Source organism: Prionailurus bengalensis, chromosome C1, assembly GCF_016509475.1.
Source record: "Prionailurus bengalensis isolate Pbe53 chromosome C1, Fcat_Pben_1.1_paternal_pri, whole genome shotgun sequence".
NCBI classification, from domain to species: Eukaryota; Metazoa; Chordata; class Mammalia; order Carnivora; family Felidae; genus Prionailurus; species Prionailurus bengalensis.
The window spans coordinates 203,737,046-203,758,070 of record NC_057345.1 but is presented as its reverse complement, the minus strand read 5'-3'; the positions used below and the strand labels follow the sequence as shown (position 1 = coordinate 203,758,070).

At 39.0% G+C, this 21,025-nt stretch overlaps 1 protein-coding gene across 3 annotated transcripts in view; it reads right to left on the bottom strand.

Moving 5' to 3' along the window:
- Nucleotides 1–21,025, bottom strand: part of CNOT9 (CCR4-NOT transcription complex subunit 9) — a 32,023-nt gene that overhangs the window by 8,230 nt on the left and 2,768 nt on the right. For all 3 annotated transcript variants that reach the window (XM_043577824.1, XM_043577822.1, XM_043577823.1), the window contains exons 2-4: nucleotides 11,295–11,474; nucleotides 8,886–9,001; nucleotides 6,588–6,697 (exon numbers count right to left, since the gene is read on the bottom strand). In XM_043577824.1, the coding sequence (XP_043433759.1) occupies nucleotides 6,588–6,697; nucleotides 8,886–9,001; nucleotides 11,295–11,474 (406 nt within the window). The remainder of the gene's footprint in view (nucleotides 1–6,587; nucleotides 6,698–8,885; nucleotides 9,002–11,294; nucleotides 11,475–21,025) is intronic.

Here is a 21,025-nt window from a genome sequence, read left to right as displayed (position 1 = left end):
TTGTTACTCTTTCCCCAAAGAGCACAATCATGGAAGGGTGTACCCAAACCAGAAACACACACACACCTGAACTTTAATCCTAGTCCCGCAACTTGTTTACCAAAGTTTGGTAGAGTTACCCTCTCTTTATAGGTCTCTGTTTCTTTATCTATAAAAAAAAGAGTCGGAACAAATGATTTTTGAAATTCATCCCAATTAAATTCTGTTGAGTTCTAAACTGACACCACGGACCAGGTAACAGACACAGTTCAGGGATATCTTCTCTATTCTGTACATAGGGAAGCAGAGCCTCATTAAACAAATGACTGGTCCCTGAGCTGTCCAATGCATCAACCAGTTTTTGTATGAAAGGCCTCAGTTAATTAGATCTATAATAACTTAATCACTTTCGATTAGAAAGGAATATCATTTACTTAAAATAAGAACTGGCAATCTACAAATGCTACAATCTCTAAACCCCATACCAAACAGCACATAGAAGAATTTACTAATGTGGCCTATAGCAGATATCAAATTGCTATTTAATTTTCACTTTACACGTAGGTTTAAAATCCATTCTGAATTAATTTTTACATAGAGTACAAGGTATAGATTGTGCTTCATGGTTTTACATATGGATATCTTAATTGTCCTACCACCATTTATTGAAAAGACTATTATCCTTTGTTCATGAAATTATCTTTGCACCTTTGCAAAAATCAATTAACCATATCTGCATGGGTCAATTTCTAGACTCCCCATTTTGCTCCATTGATTTACAAGCCTAGTTTTTCTCCAATACCACACTGTCTTTACAACCACAGTTTTCCAGTAGATCTTGAAATCAGGTAGTGCAGGCCTTCCAACTTTGTCCTTCTTTTTAAAATCTGCATATTCTAGCTCATTTGCCTTTCCATATAAATTTCAGAAACAGCTTGTCGTTTCTATATATTTTTTTTTCAAATATATATTTTATTTTATTTTATTTTACATTTGAAAGCATTATTTTCTTTATTTTTTTTTTCTGAAATTTATTGACAAATTGGTTTCCATACAACACCCAGTGCTCATCCCAAAAGGTGCCCTCCTCAATACCCATCACCCACCCTCCCCTCCCTCCCACCCCCCATCAACCCTCAGTTTGTTCTCAGTTTTTAACAGTCTCTTATGCTTTGGCTCTCTCCCATTCTAACCTCTTTTTTTTTTTTTCCCTTCCCCTCCCCCATGGGTTCCTGTTAAGTTTCTCAGGATCCACATAAGAGTGAAACCATATGGTATCTGTCTTTCTCTGTATGGCTTATTTCACTTAGCATCACACTCTCCAGTTCCATCCACGTTGCTACAAAAGGCCATATTTCATTTTTTCTCATTGCCACGTAATATTCCATTGTGTATATAAACCACAATTTCTTTATCCATTCTTCAGTTGATGGACATTTAGGCTCTTTCCATAATTTGGCTATTGTTGAGAGTGCTGCTATGAACATTGGGGTACAAGTGGCCCTATGCATCAGTACTCCTGTATCCCTTGGATAAATTCCTAGCAGTGCTTTGCTGGGTCATAGGGTAGGTCTATTTTTAATTTTCTGAGGAACCTCCACACTGCTTTCCAGAGCGGCTGCACCAATTTGCATTGCCACCAACAGTGCAAGAGGGTTCCCGTTTCTCCACATCCTCTCCAGCATCTATAGTCTCCTGATTTGTTCATTTTGGCCACTCTGACTGGCGTGAGGTGATACCTGAGTGTGGTTTTGATTTGTATTTCCCTGATAAGGAGCGACGCTGAACATCTTTTCATGTGCCTGTTGGCCATCCGGATGTCTTCTTTAGAGAAGTGTCTATTCATGTTTTCTGCCCATTTCTTCACTGGGTTATTTGTTTTTCGGGTGTGGAGTTTGGTGAGCTCTTTATAGATTTTGGATACTAGCCCTTTGTCTGATATGTCATTTGCGAATATCTTTTCCCATTCCGTTGGTTGCCTTTTAGTTTTGTTGGTTGTTTCCTTTGCTGTGCAGAAGCTTTTTATCTTCATAAGGTCCCAGTAATTCACTTTTGCTTTTAATTCCCTTGCCTTTGGGGATGTGTCGAGTAAGAGATTGCTACGGCTGAGGTCAGAGAGGTCTTTTCCTGCTTTCTCCTCTAAGGTTTTGATGGTTTCCTGTCTCACATTTAGGTCCTTTATCCATTTTGAGTTTATTTTTGTGAATGGTGTGAGAAAGTGGTCTAGTTTCAACCTTCTGCATGTTGCTGTCCAGTTCTCCCAGCACCATTTGTTAAAGAGGCTGTCTTTTTTCCATTGGATGTTCTTTCCTGCTTTGTCAAAGATGAGTTGGCCATACGTTTGTGGGTCTAGTTCTGGGGTTTCTATTCTATTCCATTGGTCTATGTGTCTGTTTTTGTGCCATTGTCGTTTCTATATTAAAAAAAAAATCCTGCTGGGATTTTGTTGTAATTGCTCTAAGTCGACATACATCAGTTTGGGGAGAACTCACACCTCAACAACATTGAATCATTTATATACCTATCAATGAACATGGTATATCTCTGCATTTATTTAGGACTTCTTTGATTTCATCATTGTTTTGTAGTTTTTTACCTACAGATCTTGCACATTTTGTAAGACTTACACCCAAATTTTTCATGTTTTGGTGCTATTATAAATGGTAGGTTTTTAAAATTTCAATTTGACCATTTCTACCACATAAAATGATTCATTTTCGAATACTGACCTCATATCCTGCAACCTTGCTAAATTCACTAGTTCTAATAGCTTTGTTTGGGTAGGTTCTTCAAGATTTTTCTATGTAGTTAACCTTGTTATCTGTGAATAAACAGTCTTACTTTTTTCTTTCTAATTTGTATGCCCTTTATTCTTTTCTCTTGCCTTATTGCACCAGGTAGGATCCAGAATGATACTGAATAGGAGTGGTGAGAATAAACATCCTTGCCTTGTTCTCAATCTTAGGGGACAATGCCTGGTTTTTCATATTAACTATGATCTTAATTGTAGGATTCTTTTTTTTAACTTTATCAGGTTGAGAAAGTTCTCTCCATTTCTACTTTGCTGGCGTTTTTATCATAAAGGGAGGCTGAATTCTGTCCTCTATTTTTTTTTTTTTTAATGAAAGAAACAACCAATATTTCTTCTTTAGTCTGTTGATATGGTCAATTATATCGACTGTTCTTTAAAAAAGATTTGTTTATTTATTTATGAGAGAAAAAGCAACAGCACATGTGAGCAGGGGAGGGGGCAGAGGGGGAGAGAGAGAGAGAATCCCAAGCAGACCCCAAGCTTAGTGCGGAGCCCCATGTGGGGCTCAACCCCACTACCCTGGGATATGACCTAAGCTGAAATCAAGACTCTGATGCTCAACCGAGCCACCCAGGTGTCCCTAAGATTCTCTTTTTAAGTGATCTCTACACCCAATGTGGGACTTGAACTCACAACCCTGAGACCAAGAGTTGCATGCTCTACCAACTGAGCCAGCCAAGCACCCCTATATTGACTGATTTTTGAAAGTTAAACCATCATGCACTCCTGGGATAAATCCACTTGGTCATGATGATCCTATTTATATATTGTTGGACTTGCTTTGTTAGTAACATTTTGTTGAGAATTTCTTCATCTTTGTTCTTGAGGGCTACTGGCCTAAAGTTTTCTTACAATGTTTTTTTTCTGGTTTATTATCAGAGTAATGCTGGCCTTACTAAGAATTTAGAAGCCTTCTATATTCTGGAAAAGTTTCATAAAATTTGGCCATTTCACCTAAGTTATCAAATTTATGGGCACAGAGTTATTAGCAGTATTCTCTCATTATTCTTTTAGTGTCTATGGTCTGTTGTAACATACACCCTTTCATTCCTGGTACTTATAATTTGTGTTTTCTCTTTTTCTCCCAGTCTATCCAGTTACAGGTTTATTAATTCCACTGAATTTTTTTCAGTAAAAAATTGGGGGTGGGTTAAATAGGTGAAGGTGGTCAAAAGGTACAAACCTCCAATTATAAGTACTGGGACTGCAACGTGCAATGACTACAATAACAATATCGTATTGCATATTTCAAAGTTGTTAAGAGAGATCTTAAAGGTTCTCCTCACGAGAAAAATTTTTATAACTGTGTGTGGTGATGGATTTTAACTTATTGTGGTAATCATTCTGCAATATATACATGTATCAAATTGTTATGCTGTACATTTAAAACTAACACAATGTTTGTTATGAGTCAATTATATCTCAAAAAAAGTCAGCTTTTGGTTTCATTGATTTTATCTATCCTTTTCCTGTTCTCATTTTCAATGATGTCTGTTCTTTATTATTTCCTTCCTTCTGTTCAATTTAGCTTAATTTGCTCCTTTTTCTATTTTCTTAAAGTGGAAAGGTTTGAACATTGAAGACCTTTCCTCCTTTCTAGTATTAGCATTTTATGCTACAAATTTCCCTGTAAGCCCTGCTTTAGCTGCACCCTGTAAGCTTTGATATGCTGTTTTTATTTTATTCACTTTCAAGTATTTTCTAATTTTTCATGTATCATTTCATTTATATTCAAACTTTTGTGATAACCTTTGAACTGTAAGCAAAAAGTCTAGGCCCAACATTTACCTTCTGCTTGCACTCTCAACTGACTTGGAGAAATTAAGTTTCAGAAAATATATGCAAGGGCAAACAACTAGCTTTATACTGTCTATTTTTTTTTTTTTTTTATCTCCCTACAGTTAAGTTTATCCCAAGATCCCAAATGCATCATCTAACTGTAGTGGTTTAAAAACCAGCAGAAGTAGGGTGTAATTTAAATCAGAATTAAGGATATAAATGTTTTCTTTTGGCTGGTACCTTGTTCATGTTTTAAATCCTCCATGGGAAATTTTTGTAACTTAAAAGTAGAAAACAATATATTGGGGGAAAAAGTTTCTAATTAGAGTACCACTTGAGAGGGGATGTAAAAAAGAGTAACATTCACTTGTATATGAGATTAACAGCTACTCCTTAAATGTACAATAAAATGTCTCTGAGAAATATGTCTCAGAAGCACCAAACTTTTTGTTTTTTATCTTAAAGTTTATTTATTTATTTGAGAGACAAAGAGAGAAAGCATGAGTTGGGGAGGGGCAGAGAGAGGGGGGGGAGAGAAAGAATCCCAAGCAGGCTCCGCACTGTCAGTGCAGAGCCTGATGTGCAGGCTCGAACTTAGGAACCATGAGATCATGACCTGAGCCAAAGTTGGATGCTTAACCAACTGAGCCACCCAGGTGCCTTAAAAGTACCAAACTTTTGAAGTATACTTCCTGTTCCATGGTTTATAATTGTAGGGATATGAACACAAATTGAAGATAAAAACAGTAACAAACAAAACAAAGTCTGTACAACCAATGTTCTTACTGGGGCGCCTGGGTGGCTCAGTCAGTTAAGTGTCTGACTCTCGGTTTCATGAGTTCAAGCCCCTCATTGGGCTCTGTGCTACCAGTGTGGAGCATGCTTGGGGTTGTCTCTCACTCCCTCTGTCCCTCCCCTCCTCAAAATAAATAAATAAACTTAAAACAAAAAAGTTTATTTTTTTTTTCAACTTTTATTTATTTTTGGGACAGAGAGAAACAGAGCATGAACGGGGGAGGGGCAGAGAGAGAGGGAGACACAGAATCGGAAACAGGCTCCAGGCTCTGAGCCATCAGCCCAGAGCCTGACGCGGGGCTCGAACCCACGGACCGCGAGATCGTGACCTGGTTGAAGTCGGACGCTTAACCGACTGCGCCACCCAGGCGCCCCAAAAAAGTTTATTAAAAAAATCAATGTTCTTACTGTTTGGTCAGTACATGAGCAAAAACTTTAAGAAAAAATACTGAAGGGTGAGTTTGGAAAGAAATCATTTTCTTCTTCTTTTTTTTAGTAGGCTCAATGCCCAACGTGGGGCATGGGGATTGAACTCACGACCCTAAGATCAAGAGTTGCATGCTTTACCGACTGAACCAGCCAGGCACCCCTGGAAAGAAACCTTGAATGTATTTACTTTTCACAAATCCAAAGACAGTTCTTTATTATCTGGGAGTCTGAGATCTGAAACAGCTAATGTATTATTTTCCTGAGCAAAACATATTTTAGACACATCTCCCATAGTAAATATATGTGGAAACATTAACTGTAGCATGCAAAAATTCAACTAGGTGAAGGAGAAGACAAACATCTGCAGTTATGGGAGAACAGCTGAAAAGTTAGAAAAGAGAAACAAAACACAACACCAGCTCAAATTCTTATCCCTGTAATAATACTCTTTGTTGACTGCAGTTCTTGTTCTTTACTCTCCCTACAATTCCAATAAATCTTTCTACATATATGCTAAATTTAATCCCAAATGTTGGGCTTCATACCCTTATTAACAACACACAGAATCGTACTTGATAAGAACCATTATATGACTTATTTACTTATTATTTAACAAATATTTATTATTATTTGTTATTATATCCTCATTTATTAGTGAAAACAGACTCAACCTCAAAGACAAAAAACAAACAACTGGTGAACAAAAGTTATAAAAGACAAAACAAAACACCGAAGTTAAGATCGCTATTATGAATGAGTATTTCAGGCTTGTAAGACAACCCTAATAACTTACCAATAACTCCAAGACTGGTTAGCCGAAGATACTCAAAGGGACGCGTTTTGCTGACAGTGTGCAAAAAGGGGTACAAAAAAAGTGGGATGTGTGCTGCAAGAAATGCTGACCTGAAAGAAAAAGATAATCACATTCAGAGCCCAGACTCAATTTCTAAGGATTGTGAACATTCAATTTCCAGGCAGTTCATTCTGTAAGGTCTATAACATTGCCTAACCAAGAAACCTCTAGAAAAGGGTCAATGGTCATTAGTCTAGACCAATGGTTCTCAGTTGGGATGATTTTGCCCACCAGCGCACATGCGGCAATGTCTGGAGATAATTTTGGTTGTCACAACTGAGGGGGGTGCTAGTGGCATTCAGTGGGCAGAGGCCAGGGATGCTGCCAAACATCCAACAGAGCACAGGACAGCCCCCTTTCACTCCCCTCCTCCCACCACAAAACCTAGCTCAAAATGGCAATGTCAAGGTTAAAAAAAAAAAACCTAGTCTAGATCAATGGTTAAGAGAATACACCATTTTCCCTGTAACCAGTATCAAGTACCTGAAAAACTGATAAAATATCCAATTGCAGATATAAAAAAGTAGGTCATAAAATGCTATTAAGTGCCCGAGAAATTCTCCTAGATGCCTTCCCTCACCTATTCACAGGTACAGTCACACAAAACCTTAGAAACCGAGACAGGAAAACAAAGGAGCCATTATCAGGTTTATCTGCTATGTTTAAATGCACACTGTTCTTTTTTTTGTTAGAGCATTTCAGATACACTAGATATTCTAAAAACATTGTAATCTGAAGCTAATATGTCAGGCAACTAACGTGGAACCAATCCATTACTTTATATTATTTATAGTTACACCTTATGGGAGAGCAAACACTCTAAAATTTTAACACAGTACTCTTGCATTTTTCTTAAGTGCTTAAAAATAACTTTCATTGTAACTTCTCTAGAGCTCTAAAATGTCAGTGTCAACCTAGCACTCAGATTTCATAAGGAAACTTGAGAAAAAGAGGAAAGACTTCAATAAGATGTCATTAAGTGCCTCAGAGCCATAAAAGTCACAAAGCAGATACCTGAACAGGATTTTCCTTTTCCTGTCAGATGTAGCAGGCCAACTTGCATGCCAATTCTAATCTTTTACAAGGCTGCCTAGAATCCTTGGTTAAGAAAAATTCTGAAGCCAAATCTAGGTTCAGTGGGGAAAAATGCTGGGTTCAAATATTTACTGAACTCCTGCTAAATGCCATGCACTGTGCCTCATATATGGCACAGTGATGTCTACCATGGGTTAAGGGGGGGAAGTATCTACATACCTGACTTTTCTTGAGATGTGAACGCCACTCCTTTATTTTTATTTTTTTATTTGAGAGAGAGAGAGAGAGCGAGAGCGAGAGAGAGAGAGAGAGAGAGTGCATGCACTCGAGTGGGGGTGAGGGGCAGTGGGAGAGAGAATCTTAAGCAGGCTCCACACTCAGCACAGAGCCTGATGTGGGGCTTGATCCCACAACCTTGGGATCCAATCAAGAGTTGGACACTCAACAGACTAAGCCACCCAGGCGCCCCTTTTTATTTTTAAATAAACTTTACCTCTAACGTGGGGTTCAAACTTACGACCCTGAGATCAAGAGCCACATGCTCTACCAGGCGCCCCGTGAATGCTATTCCTTTAAAGTTCAGTGTTATAAATGAGTAAAAAGTAAATGAGACAACGGATTATTATTCAGCCTTAAAAAGGAAGAAAATTCTGACATATACTACAATGTAGACGTTATGCTAAATGAAGTAAGCCAATTACAAAAAGACTAATACTGAATGATTCCACTTAAATGAGATACTCAGAGTAGTCAAAATCATACAGACAGAAAGTAGAAAGATGGTTCCCAGAGGCTATGGGAATGGGGAGTTATGGTTTAATGGGTAAAGTTTCAGTTTTACAAGATGAAAAAAGTAATGGAGATGGATGGTGGTGGTGGTTGCAAATTATAAAGGTATTCTTATTACTCAACTCTATGCTTATAAATAGTTGAAATGGTAAGCTTATGTTATGTATACTTTACTGCAATTTTAAAAAGGCAAAAAAAAAAAATTATAAAAGAACATGTTAAACAATACTATGCTGTTACTACATGAAAACTTGGTGAATTAGAGACCAGAAATTCTTCAGGAAAAGCAAAGCAAATGAGAATCCTGGAGATCCACACCCACACACATGCACCCCACTGCATGCCTCTTCCTCTCATTCATAAAAAGACCATATTCAATACAACCTCCATCAACAGACGCATCAAAGGACTGACCTGGTTTCCGGGTGTGATGCCACACATTGCAGTAATGCCAGAGCATTGCAAACTCTGTTAGATTGGTGTGCTGTCAAGGTGGGTGGGTTGATGGATGGATAAATATTTACAATTTCCTAAAAAATGGAAACCAGCAGCAGATGAATAAAGAATTATTACAAAATGAATTCCCATGGTATGAAAGCAAAAACCCTAAAAACTCCCACAACTTAAAAAAAAATTTTTTTTTAACATTTATTTATTTTTGAGAGACAGAGTGTGAGCGGGAAAGGGGCAGACAGAGAGGGAGACACAGAATCCAAAGCAGGCTCCAGGCTCTCAGCTGCCAGCACAGAGCCCGATGCAGGGCTCGAACTCACGAACTGTGATATCATGACCTGAGCCGAAGTCAGACACTTAACCGACTGAGCCACCCAGGCTCCCCAAAACTCCTACAACTTTTGATTCCACATATCCTGTAAGAACTGAACTATCAAAGTGGGAGCAGAAATAAACAATGCTATCTTTTCATCCCAAAGATACCTGAGACTATGAGAAATTTCTACATAGGTTTCTAGAAGACTTGTCTGGAGGCAACTGTGGTCACCTACACTTCCCTCTTTATATCCAGCATCTGTTGAGGCCTTCACTTGAGGGGCTCTTATATTTATAATCCTCCATTTTGTCAGTACCCTGCTTTAAGTTATAGTGATAACTGGCCAGATAGCCAGTGTCAGTAGATCAACCACAGTGACTCATTAAGAAGTCTAAATTTGGTCAGGTAGCAACTGCAAAAAGGGAGAGATAAGAACGTGGGATGGGCACCTGGGTGGCTCAGTTGGTTAATCGACCAACTTCAGCTCGGGTCATGATCTAGCAGTTTGTGAGTTCGAGCCCCGCATCAGGCTCTGGGCTGACAACTCTGAGCCTGGAGCCTACTTCAGATTCTATGTCTCCCCCTCTCTCTACCCCTCCCCTGCTCATGCTCTGTGTCTGTCTCTCAGTAATAAATAAACGTTAAAAAAAAAAAAAAAAAGAACGTGGGTATACACATGGAGATATGTTCAAACAGCAGTGAACATATGTACTCTGTCAAAAGGTGATGATATGCTGTATACAATTCCTTTTTTTTTTTAATTGTAAAACTTTTATAGGAAAAGTCCCTGAAAGAAAGATTAGTTTTGGGGATTAAGAACACACTTATTGTGGGGCACCTGGGTGGCTCAATTGGTTGAGCATCTGACTTTGGCTCAAGTCATGACATCTTGTGGTTTGTGAGTTCGAGTTCCACGTTTGGCTCTGTGCTGACAGTTCGGAGCCTGGAGCCTGCTTGGAATTCTGTGTGTGTCTCTCTCTCTCTGCCCCTCCCCTGCTTGCAATCTGTCTCTCTCAAAAATGAATAAACATTAAAAAAAAAAAAAGAATACACTTATTGTGATAAGCAATGAGTAATGTACAGAATTGTTGAATCACTGAATTGTAATACTGTATACCCGAAACTAATATAACACTGTATGTATGTTAATTATACATTAAAAAAAGGAAAGATTAGTTTCTTGGTTACATGATATAGAAAATGAATGCAAATTTACTTAACAGGCTTGAAAAATTAATCTAATTATTAGGAATTTTGGACAATGCTTTAAAGGATGATTATTCCATTATCTTGGTATTGTAAGATTATACCATATCAATTTATTTCCCACCAATGATCATTACAGTCAGAACCAAATTTTGGTTACTTACCCTTTAATGTACAAGTGTACCTACCTCTAATCCTATAGCTATCATATCTTTATCTTAATATTTCCTTTTGCCAGAATATACCCTGCAGTTCTTATACTTTACTTTCTACCTTTTTTCTTCTGTCATGTAGAAGTGTCTTGTGGTATTCCTAAAGCTGTGTTTTTCAAAGTGTAGTTCTCAGACTACCTGCATCAGAATCACCTGAGAGCAGGGCAGGTGCTTTCTAAAAAAAGATTTTTTTAAAAAAAAAATTTTTTTTTTTTCAACGTTTATTTATTTTTGGGACAGAGAGAGACAGAGCATGAACGGGGGAGGGGTAGAGAGAGAGAGGGAGACACAGAATCGGAAACAGGCTCCAGGCTCCGAGCCATCAGCCCAGAGCCCGACGCGGGGCTCGAACTCACGGACCGCGAGATCGTGACCTGGCTGAAGTCGGACGCTTAACCAACTGCGCCACCCAGGCGCCCCTAAAAAAAGATTTTTAATCTGAGACCAAATAAATCTTTTGGGTAAGACCCAAGAATCTGCATTTTAACAAGCACCTTAGACTTTTCTAAAACAGATTCTTACAACTGCTAACATTTAAAGAACTATTCTACCAAAGTCTTCGAAATCATTTGAGCAGACACAGAGAGAGAAGCATGATAAACAGGAATGACCTGCAACTCACTGGTATGTACCCACCTGTAAAAGTGCTGCAATAGTACCAAATGAATGCCACAGCATGGGTGCAAGGTCAGGAACAGATTCTCGCTTCTTACTCAGCTCCAGCAAAGCATTTTCCCTTGTCTCAGGACTGGACAGCTCATTGATCCACTGATAGATTTTTTCTCTGTCTACTTGAGCCAGTGCAGTAGGCACAGGCTTCAAGTGGAAAAAAGAAAGTAAACATGTTTTGTTAGAGTCAAACCAAGTTTTACTCTGCTTTAGAGGGAATGTTTTTTATAAATACCAGGGGAGCTTTTCTATATCCGTACACTTGATGTAAATAAATTCAATCTCTCAAAATCTAAAACACACACACACCTTTCAATAATTTCATGTTTAGAAATTTATCCAAGAGGTACACCTGGGCTGTACTGAGGACATACCAGGATGTTTACAGTTGCACTGTTACAAAAGCAGAAAACTTGAAATTGTAAAAATCTATCAACTAGGAACTGTTAGCTACCTATGGGTACATCTTTATTTGTAATACTATGTAGGTCTTTATTTTTATTTTAAAAAAAAAATTTTTTTTTCAACTTTTATTTATTTTTGGGACAGAGAGAGAGAGAGAGAGAGCATGAACGGGGGAGGGGCAGAGAGAGAGGGAGACACAGAATCGGAAGCAGGCTCCAGGCTCTGAGCCATCAGCCCAGAGCCTGACGCAGGGCTCGAACTCACAGACCGCGAGATCGTGACCTGGCTGAAGTCGGACGCTTAACCGACTGCGCCACCCAGGCGCCCCACTATGTAGGTCTTTAAATAAATAGCTTTACATGTGTTGATACTAAATAAAACCAAAAAACAAAGCGTACAGAGCAGTATAGACCCTTCCACTTATATACATAAATATACTTATATATTTACATACAACATTTCTAGAATGACACATAAGAAACTTAACAGTAACAATAAAAAAAAAAAATAAGAAGCTTAACAGTAATTACTGCCAAGGTTGGAATCTACATGGGAAATTTACTTTTCCTTGTAAACAATAAAATCTTCTGCATAGTTTACTTTTCTTAAGCATATATCTATAATAGTTTATTTGATTTCATTACTTTGATATATTTTTAAAATGCTGATTTATTTTGAGAGAGAGAGAGAGGAGGAGGAGGAAAGAGAGAATCCCAAGCAGGCTCCATGCAGTCAGTGTAGAGTCTGATGCGGGGCTCAATCTCATGAACCACAAGATCGTGACCTGAGCTGAAATCAAGAGTTGGGACACTTAACCAACTGAGCCACTCAGGTGCCCCTGTAAGTTTTTGAAAGGAAAAAAGTTACACCCTCCCCACCCACTTCTGGTCCTTCCCCCATTAATTCTGGCATCCCCTTCCACGGAGCAGAAAACATGTGTAATTTGGAAAAGCCCCCTTCTAATGATTCTTATACATACTCTACCTCTACCCCTTTGAGAATCATCCATTACTTACTCACATAGGGGCAAGACGGACAACATTCTTTTATTATTATACTAAAGCATCACAACGTTCAAAAAAATTTGAGCATTTCTAGAATTCTCCACACCTGTCAAACAGCCTGTGCCCTCGGTTAACTCCCTTAATTATTCTTCTTTGGAAAATATGATAGAGTAGAAAAATGATTACCATTGCTATTTTTAGCTCTAAAGTCCTAACAGATTCAAGATTTCGATCCCTATGCCCAGTATTTTCTCACTTAGTTACCCCAACCAGGGGAATTATTGGGTAGATGGGGGGCAGGAGGGGTAGGCAAAAGAAAAAGAAAAAGAAAAAGAAAAAGAAAAAGAAAAAGAAAAAGAAAAAGAACTATACTTACAGATGAGATCACTATCACTCAGAGGATTAACCTGCTCAATTCACCCAAGTATGAACTTGCATATTCCAGTGCCTTCCTGAACTGCATTACACAGCTTCCCATGGTATTTATATGTTCCCACTACAGCTTAGTGATAGAATGACCTACCCATCGTACAGATGGAAAGATGAGGCACAGAAAGCACAACTGTCTTTCTTGAAGAACAAAAGTCTAAGATAGACTTTGAGGTGCACTCACAATCACTGTGCCCAAGCTGAACAGTCTTCTATAAATGGAAGCTTGATTATAAGCTTTTAGCTTAATGTTTATCATTTCACTTGCTTGACAGAATGAACCACAAAGTGTTCTGCTAAATGGACTGAAATACCATGCAGCTTATGTCTTCTTTAAGTGCCTCAATCTGTTGAAAGGTATTTTGTAACTCCCATCAGTGGTGGTCCTCAAGGAAGCCCAGGCTCCCACAGCAGCAATATGAAGAAGTAACAGGGTAGTCCTACCCCCCCACCCCCCCATCCAATAGCAAAAGCAGTATTGTCCAAGCACTTGCCCTTTCCAGGCTACTACAGATAGGCCCTCAACTTAAAAAATTATTTTTGGAAATGTAATTCCCACCAGGAAGACAGGGTATGTTTATTTATAGAGTATTATATCACCTTAAAAAGCTCTGTGGAAACAAGGGCTAAAATTTTAGCTTTGAGTTTCCTGCCCACAGTCTCCTGGATGACCCACAATCCAATAACTAAAGGGGTCTCAGAGATACTCATTGCTCTATTAATAGAGTATCTATACTGATTAGTCTTTACTCATTCAACTCCCCCTAAAGTCCTGTTGCCCCAAACCACTAAGCTCCATTGCCCCCAGTACAGCCAGTTTGCAACCTGTATCTGGAACTCCTATGCCTCATGCTGCCCCAGGGAGCCCTGGGTGTAGAACAGCAGGATGCACTTGTAGCCACCGATCAGCATATCATGGCTTCTGAACACCAGGCCCCACCCCCACATATTCTATTTCCAGAGCTGGCCTAACTTCAGCAAGGAGATGGTGTCCTTGGAGCGATGCTAACACTCTAGAGGGCCTGGTGCCTAGTTGGGTATCTAACGTCATGGCCACCTGCTGCCAGCAACACTCCAACTTTTAAGGCTACTTGTGGGAGCTGCAGCCTCTGTGGGGCTTTGGTTCTAAGAGAGCTAGGGATGTCAGGTGGGTGGTAATGTCCTCTCAGGCACTAGCTTGGACCTATGGGTTCTGTAGCCATTCTAGCAAAGGGAAGGCAGTGAGGGCAGTTTGGTGCCAGGAAATACTTGGGATAAGAACCCTCTTTTTCATCACCCCCAGTGAATTTTGCCTACAATTTAACAGGAGTTAGTTTAACCCTACTGAATACCTATTTGTTATGGGATGAATACAATTATTTCTTTAAAACAAAAAAAAATTTTTTTTTTCAACGTTTAATTTATTTTTGGGACAGAGACAGAGCATGAACGGGGGAGGGACAGAGAGAGAGGGAGACACAGAATCAGAAACAGGCTCCAGGCTCTGAGCCATCAGCCCAGAGCCTGACGCGGGGCTCGAACTCACGGACCGCGAGATCGTGACCTGGCTGAAGTCGGACGCTTAACCGACTGCGCCACCCAGGCACCCCAAACAAAAATTTTTTTAAACATTTATTCATTATTGAGAGACAGAGAGAGACAGAGCGTGAGCAGGGGAGGGGCAGAGAGAGAGGGAGACACAGAATCTGAAGCAGGCTCCAGGCTCCGAGCTGTCTGCACAGAGCCCGAGGCAGGGCTTGAACTCACAAACTGCAAGATCATGACCTGAGCTGACATCGGACACTTAACCAACTGAGCCACCCGGGCGCCCCTGAATACAATTATTTCTTAAAACAAAAATGGGAGCTAACACACATAGTGCTTACTCTGTCAGGCACTGTCCTAAACAAATACTTGTCACTACTCTCATTTTATAGAGGAGGAAACACTGTTATTTTGCCAAAGCCAAAATCTGAATCCAGGCAGCCTGGCAACAGAGTCCATACTCTTTGCTTTGCTAATGCTGTTTCTCACCTGACTGAAAGATTAGGTCTGATCTAAAGATGACGTTTAAAGGGCACCTGAGTGGCTCAGTCGGTTAGGTGTCTGACTTTGGGTCAGGTTATAATCTCATGGCTCCTGAGTTCAAGCCCTGCGTCAGGTTCTATGCTGACACCTCGCAGCCTGGAGCGTACTTCGGATTCCATGTCTCCCTCTCTCTCTGCCCCTCCCCTGCTCGCGCGCTCTCTTTCTCTCTCGCTCAAAAATAGATAAACATTAAAAAAAATAATAAAGATGATGCTCAAAACAGCTTTGTCCTGTGACCTGGACAATAGAGACAGGGAACATATATATAAAAAGCTCAGACAAAAACTTAAAATGTTACTGCTGTTAGTTCAGCCGAATCCGAAAAACAATCAGCACCATGAACAATACCCAATACTGTCGATGTGAAGGGATATTCTCGACTTAATTGAGACTACAAAGCACATGATAATCATCAACAAAATATATATTTTTTAATGTTATTTAAGTAAGCTCTATGCCCAACGTGAGGCTTGAACTCACAACCCAGAGGTCAAGAGTCTCATATTCTACCAACTGAGCCAGCCAGGCACCTCAATAATCATCATTTTAATGAGAAAGTCAGTGAGATAGTTGGACCTAATTCCCTATGTCAAATCATGGTTCTCATAGGAATAATCTAGCTAGTGATAGCCACTTCACTCTCACACACACACCTCCACCACACACATCAACAGGTAATTTTACAACACATGCAGAAGTTTAGTTATTGTGGATAATAAAAGGGAAAATACTTTTACATTTTGATTTACATATTGATATATGTACAGGTGACTTGAATGTGGGTTTGAACTACACAGGTCACTCATACATGGACTCTTTTTAGTAACTACAGTACTGTAAATGTATTTTCCCTTCCTTATGACTGTCTTAACATTTTCTTTTCTCTATTATAAGAATGTAGTATATAATATACATAATATACAAAATATGTGTGGATCAACTGTTATCAGTAAGGCTAACAGTTAAGAGCAGACTATTAAGAATTCAGTTTTGGGGGAATCAAAAGTTTTATGCAGATTTCCAACTGTGCATGGGGGAGGTTGGCATCCCTAACCCCTACCCTGTTCAAGGGTCATCCGTATTAATATTACCAGATGACTGACAAAATCCTCTGGACATCATCCTTGAATAAAACTCCAAAGCACAACGCTAGCGTTTCAGTAGATCTTGATGGAAATAAAACCCCAATATGTATCTTACCCTCTTTCTAAATCCCAAGGATCATTTAGGCACACCTTTCACAAAAATATTAGAATCAGAAAATTCATGTCTTCCTAAGAGTGTGGGAAGTGAAAGAGGCAGGTGGGGTAGATAAGGAAAGAGACAGAACCGTACTGAACATTAAAAAAATTTTTTTTTCAATGTTTATTTTTAAGAGACAGAGTGTGAGTGGGGAAGGGTACGGGGAGACATGGAATCCAAAGCAGTTTCCAGGCTCTGAGCCATCAGCACAGAGCCCAATGCGGGACTGGAACTTAAGAGCTGTGAGATCATGACCTGAGCCCAAGTCTGATGCTCAACCGACTGAGCCACCCAGGTGCCCCTGTACTGGACGTTTTTTAAAACATGGTTTCATTTACTGAACAGAACACGGTTATTATCCTCATTTTACAACTGATGAAAGTATGAGTAAAGGATGGTAGGTTTCCTCTTCCTGCCATTCTCTAAACATCACCACTAAAGATTCCTAAAGCAATTGCTACAATTCTTTTATAATTTACTAATCCATTTCTGAGGCTGTGGATGATATAGAATTCAATCTAGGAGCATACACTCCTCTTCTGGAGAAGCATAACTTCTCTACTGGAGACTACTTTAAACACATTAAAAGTAATAGCAGAATACTGCCACAAGAATTGAAGTTAACACTTTTTTTTTAAAGTTTATGTATTTTTGAGTGGGGGGAGAGAAAGAGAGAGTGGGGGGCACAGAGGCACGGGGTGGGGGGCAGAGGATCAGAAGCAGGCTCTGTGCTGACAGCAGTGAGCCCAATGTGGGGCTTGAACTCACAAACCGTGAGATCATGACCTGAGCTGAAGGACCTGAACTGAAGCCAGCTACTTAACCAGGTCAACACTTCTTGGATCACGTGAAATCTATGGATCTTTTCCTCAGGAAAACATGCAATTGCAAATTGTTTTGCACATAATTTCTTCTACACAAAATTTACACACAATTTAAAAGAATTCATAGACCCCATGTAACCTATGCATGGATCCAGAATTAAGAACTTGTTTATCAAGTGAAAGAATAGAAAAGACCCCAATTTACATGTAACTACACAAGCAAAATAAGTGGAATGCACACTGCACTGGAAACCAGAAATGGCTTCAAAATACAGTTTTGCCATTTCTATAATTGTGTGACCTAGTATAAGTCATTTACTTTGGCAAGCCTTAATTTTATCATTGGTAAAATAAGGGAACAATACCGTAAAGTCCCAGGCAGCTCTCAAATCTTGGAAATTACTTTATTTAGTTCTTAGTTATTGCTGAGGGACTAATCTAAGAGCTCTTTTAAAAAGTTAATTTTATTGAGGTTAATTTGCATAAAATTTTAAGTGGACCCATTTTAAGTGTATGTTTCAATGACTTTTTTTTTTCCTTTGGTTTTTTTTTTTTAACGTTTATTTATTTTTGGGACAGAGAGAGACAGAGCATGAATGGGGGAGGGTCAGAGAGAGGGAGACACAGAATCTGAAACAGGCTCCAGGCTCTGAGCTGTCAGCACAGAGCCCGACGCGGGGCTCGAACCCACGGACCGCAAGACCATGACCTGAGCCGAAGTCGGCCACTTAACTGACTGAGCCACCCAGGTGCCCCATCTTTCAATGACTTTTGAGAACTTTATATACCTGAGTAACCACCACCACAATCAAGATCTAGACCTCTTCTTTAGGAGTACCTGGGTGGCTCTGACAGCTCAGAGCCTGGAGACTGCTTTGGATTCTGTGTCTCCATCTCTCTCTGCCCTCCCCTGCTCATGCTCTGTCTCTGTCTCAAAAATAAACATTATATATATACATATAGACAGACTTCTTCCACCATCCCCAAAAGTTCTGTGGTACTTCTTTCAGTAAACCACACACCCAGTCTTAGGCAATCACAGATAGGCATTCTGCCACTATAGAATAGGGTTGCCTTTTCTAGAAATTATAGAGGTAACATATATTGAACATAAACATACTTTGTTTTTTTTAACACGTTTTTAAAGTTTATTTATTTTGAGAGACAGAGAGCGCGCGCGCGCGCGCGCGCACACACACACACACACACACACACACACACACACACATACGAGCAGGGGAGGGGCAGAGAGAGAATCCCAAGCAGGCTCTGCATTGTCAGCACAGAGCCCAACAGGGGCTCGAACTCACAAACGGAGAGATCATGACCTGAGATGAAATCCAGAGTTGGCCGTTTAACCACCTGAGCCACCCAGGCACCCCAAAACATAGTATGTTTATACCAATGTACCAGTCACTGAGGATTACCTCAGAATTCAAAGAGGAAACAGGTTCAGGGAGGTTTAGCAGACTCAAATTCACACTGTGAGTGTATGCTGGAATTAAATTCAAACTGTAGTCTACTTCTTTATACAATCAGTAAGCCCTACCCTAGTCTGTAGGATTGAAATCACAATGATCCTTCCAAGTTGAAGAAATTATTTTTTAAGAACTCAATACAGAACTTTGAGTTTAACATTCTATTCTAATACAGGTCATTAATAGTTGGACTTGGATAAACAGTGGGTTCAATTACAGAAACCAGAAAGTCATTTATGAGAAGTATGATTTGGACTATTAGTTATCATCCTCAACACTTACTTCCAAGATTAGAAATCATATAGAACTGTACATTTTTAGGTATAACCTCCTTAAAGTTAGTGGTCCTTTCAACAGATCAGTTTAAAAAATGTTTATATTACCAAAATTTAGGAGAGAATCACCCTCCTCTCTTCTGTTTAATGGTTTGGATATGAAAAATGTATTTCAAGTAAATTTTTCCTTTCAACAAAGCTTAACAAGGCAAGACACTTACCAAAGTCAGTCATCAATGGCTAAACTCTTAAGTGTCACACAGGGTACTGATAGTTCGTCATCTATCTCTGAAAGATCTTAACTCCACGTGAAAAGGAGAAAGAGATTTCGGACTTAAAAAAAAAAAAAAAAGACCCACGTTATCCTTAAGTGGGAGCAAAATAAGACTTTCCCCCCTCATCAGTTAAAAAATTGGTATTGATGGCTTTTTAAAACAGGAAATAACCAAGCCTCTCAATATAACTTTATATTCAAGAGCCAAAGTACCTGTTGGTTTTGCTGCCAGTAACTATGGGACAGTGAATAAAGAAAAATGTCACAAGATTGAAAGAGATTATTTTCCTAAATCTGGAGATGACTTAACATGTGGCTTTGGTGTCTGCATAATAATGATACTCCAAGAAAACACACTTTCTAAATAGTGCCAAAGGAAATATTAAATTAGCTTAATTATCTTCATATTTTTAGAAGGGCCAGGATGTTCTTCAAAACACCCCTTTAAAAATTGAAGTGAATAAGCAAAGAGAAGTTAGGCAATTTGCTTAAAACTTCAACAGGAGACATGGGAGGAGACAGCATTTAAATCAGATCCCTCAGAGTGCACAATGTTCCTTTTACTTGCCAAACAGGAGGGCACCTGGGAATCCAGCACAGATTCAACAAAAAGATGTAAACTGACTGATGATGCTACTGGTTACGTGGAAAGTGAGGGTAAAAACATGGGTTTAAGGATACTAAGACCACCAGTGGAAATTAGTGGAGAAATTTTTAAAAAAATTCATACCCAATGCATCTCTCAAATAAAGGCTTACCTTTGGCTATTTTAGATCACTAGCGGAACAGTCATTAAAGACCCACAATATGTGAAAATCTGTAGTTCTACTAATCTGAAACAACCTCCAAGGTCCACAACAAGGTGATTTGTTACTTTGCTGAGGCAGGAATTATAGTCCCAAGGCTGAAGTCTGGGAGCAAGTCACTTAACCAATGAGTGTATCTGGCCAACAACTGAGCACTTTGTTATTCGCATTTCATCTTTAGAATAATCCTGTGTGGCATTTCTGTCCCTATTTCACAGATGTGAGAAAGAAATTATATTTTATGGTGGCAATAACGACAATGTTAAAATGTATTCTGTAAAGTATGACAAGAATATACCATACTGTACATTTCTAGCATAATACACTACTGAAGACTCAAAATTTAAGATACTTTCCAAATTATCTCAATTCTTCCCTCTAGTGAATGAAATCCTGCATTCACATGTGATCACATCCTCCTTTGATAGTACTATCTCCCTAGCTGAACTAATGCTTTACCTGTTATTTTAAAAAAGAGATAAAGGCATACACAGGTATAGGTTTTCATCATTCAGCAAAAAAAATTTTCTCAATGGGCTTAAAGGTAGTGTTGCATTAAACTCTTCTCAATTTCCAGTAATATACACCATGACTATCCCTTTACACATATCAGAATAATACAGGCAGTTTAGTCTAATAGAAGGCATGAAAGATTGGGAAAGAGGTGGTTGAACTTTTCTATGCTTCAGTTTCCTCAGTAACCAAACAGTCTAGTGAATGAGTGGTACAAAGCAACTTGTCAGAACTTTTGTGTGATTCCCAATAGCATAACAGATGAAAATGTATCTAAAAGCTCAGATTTTTTTAATTAAAAAATTTTAAATTAAATTTAAATTTATTAACTTATTTAAAAATTTTATCTTTTGAGAGACTGAGCACGAGCAGTGGAGGGGC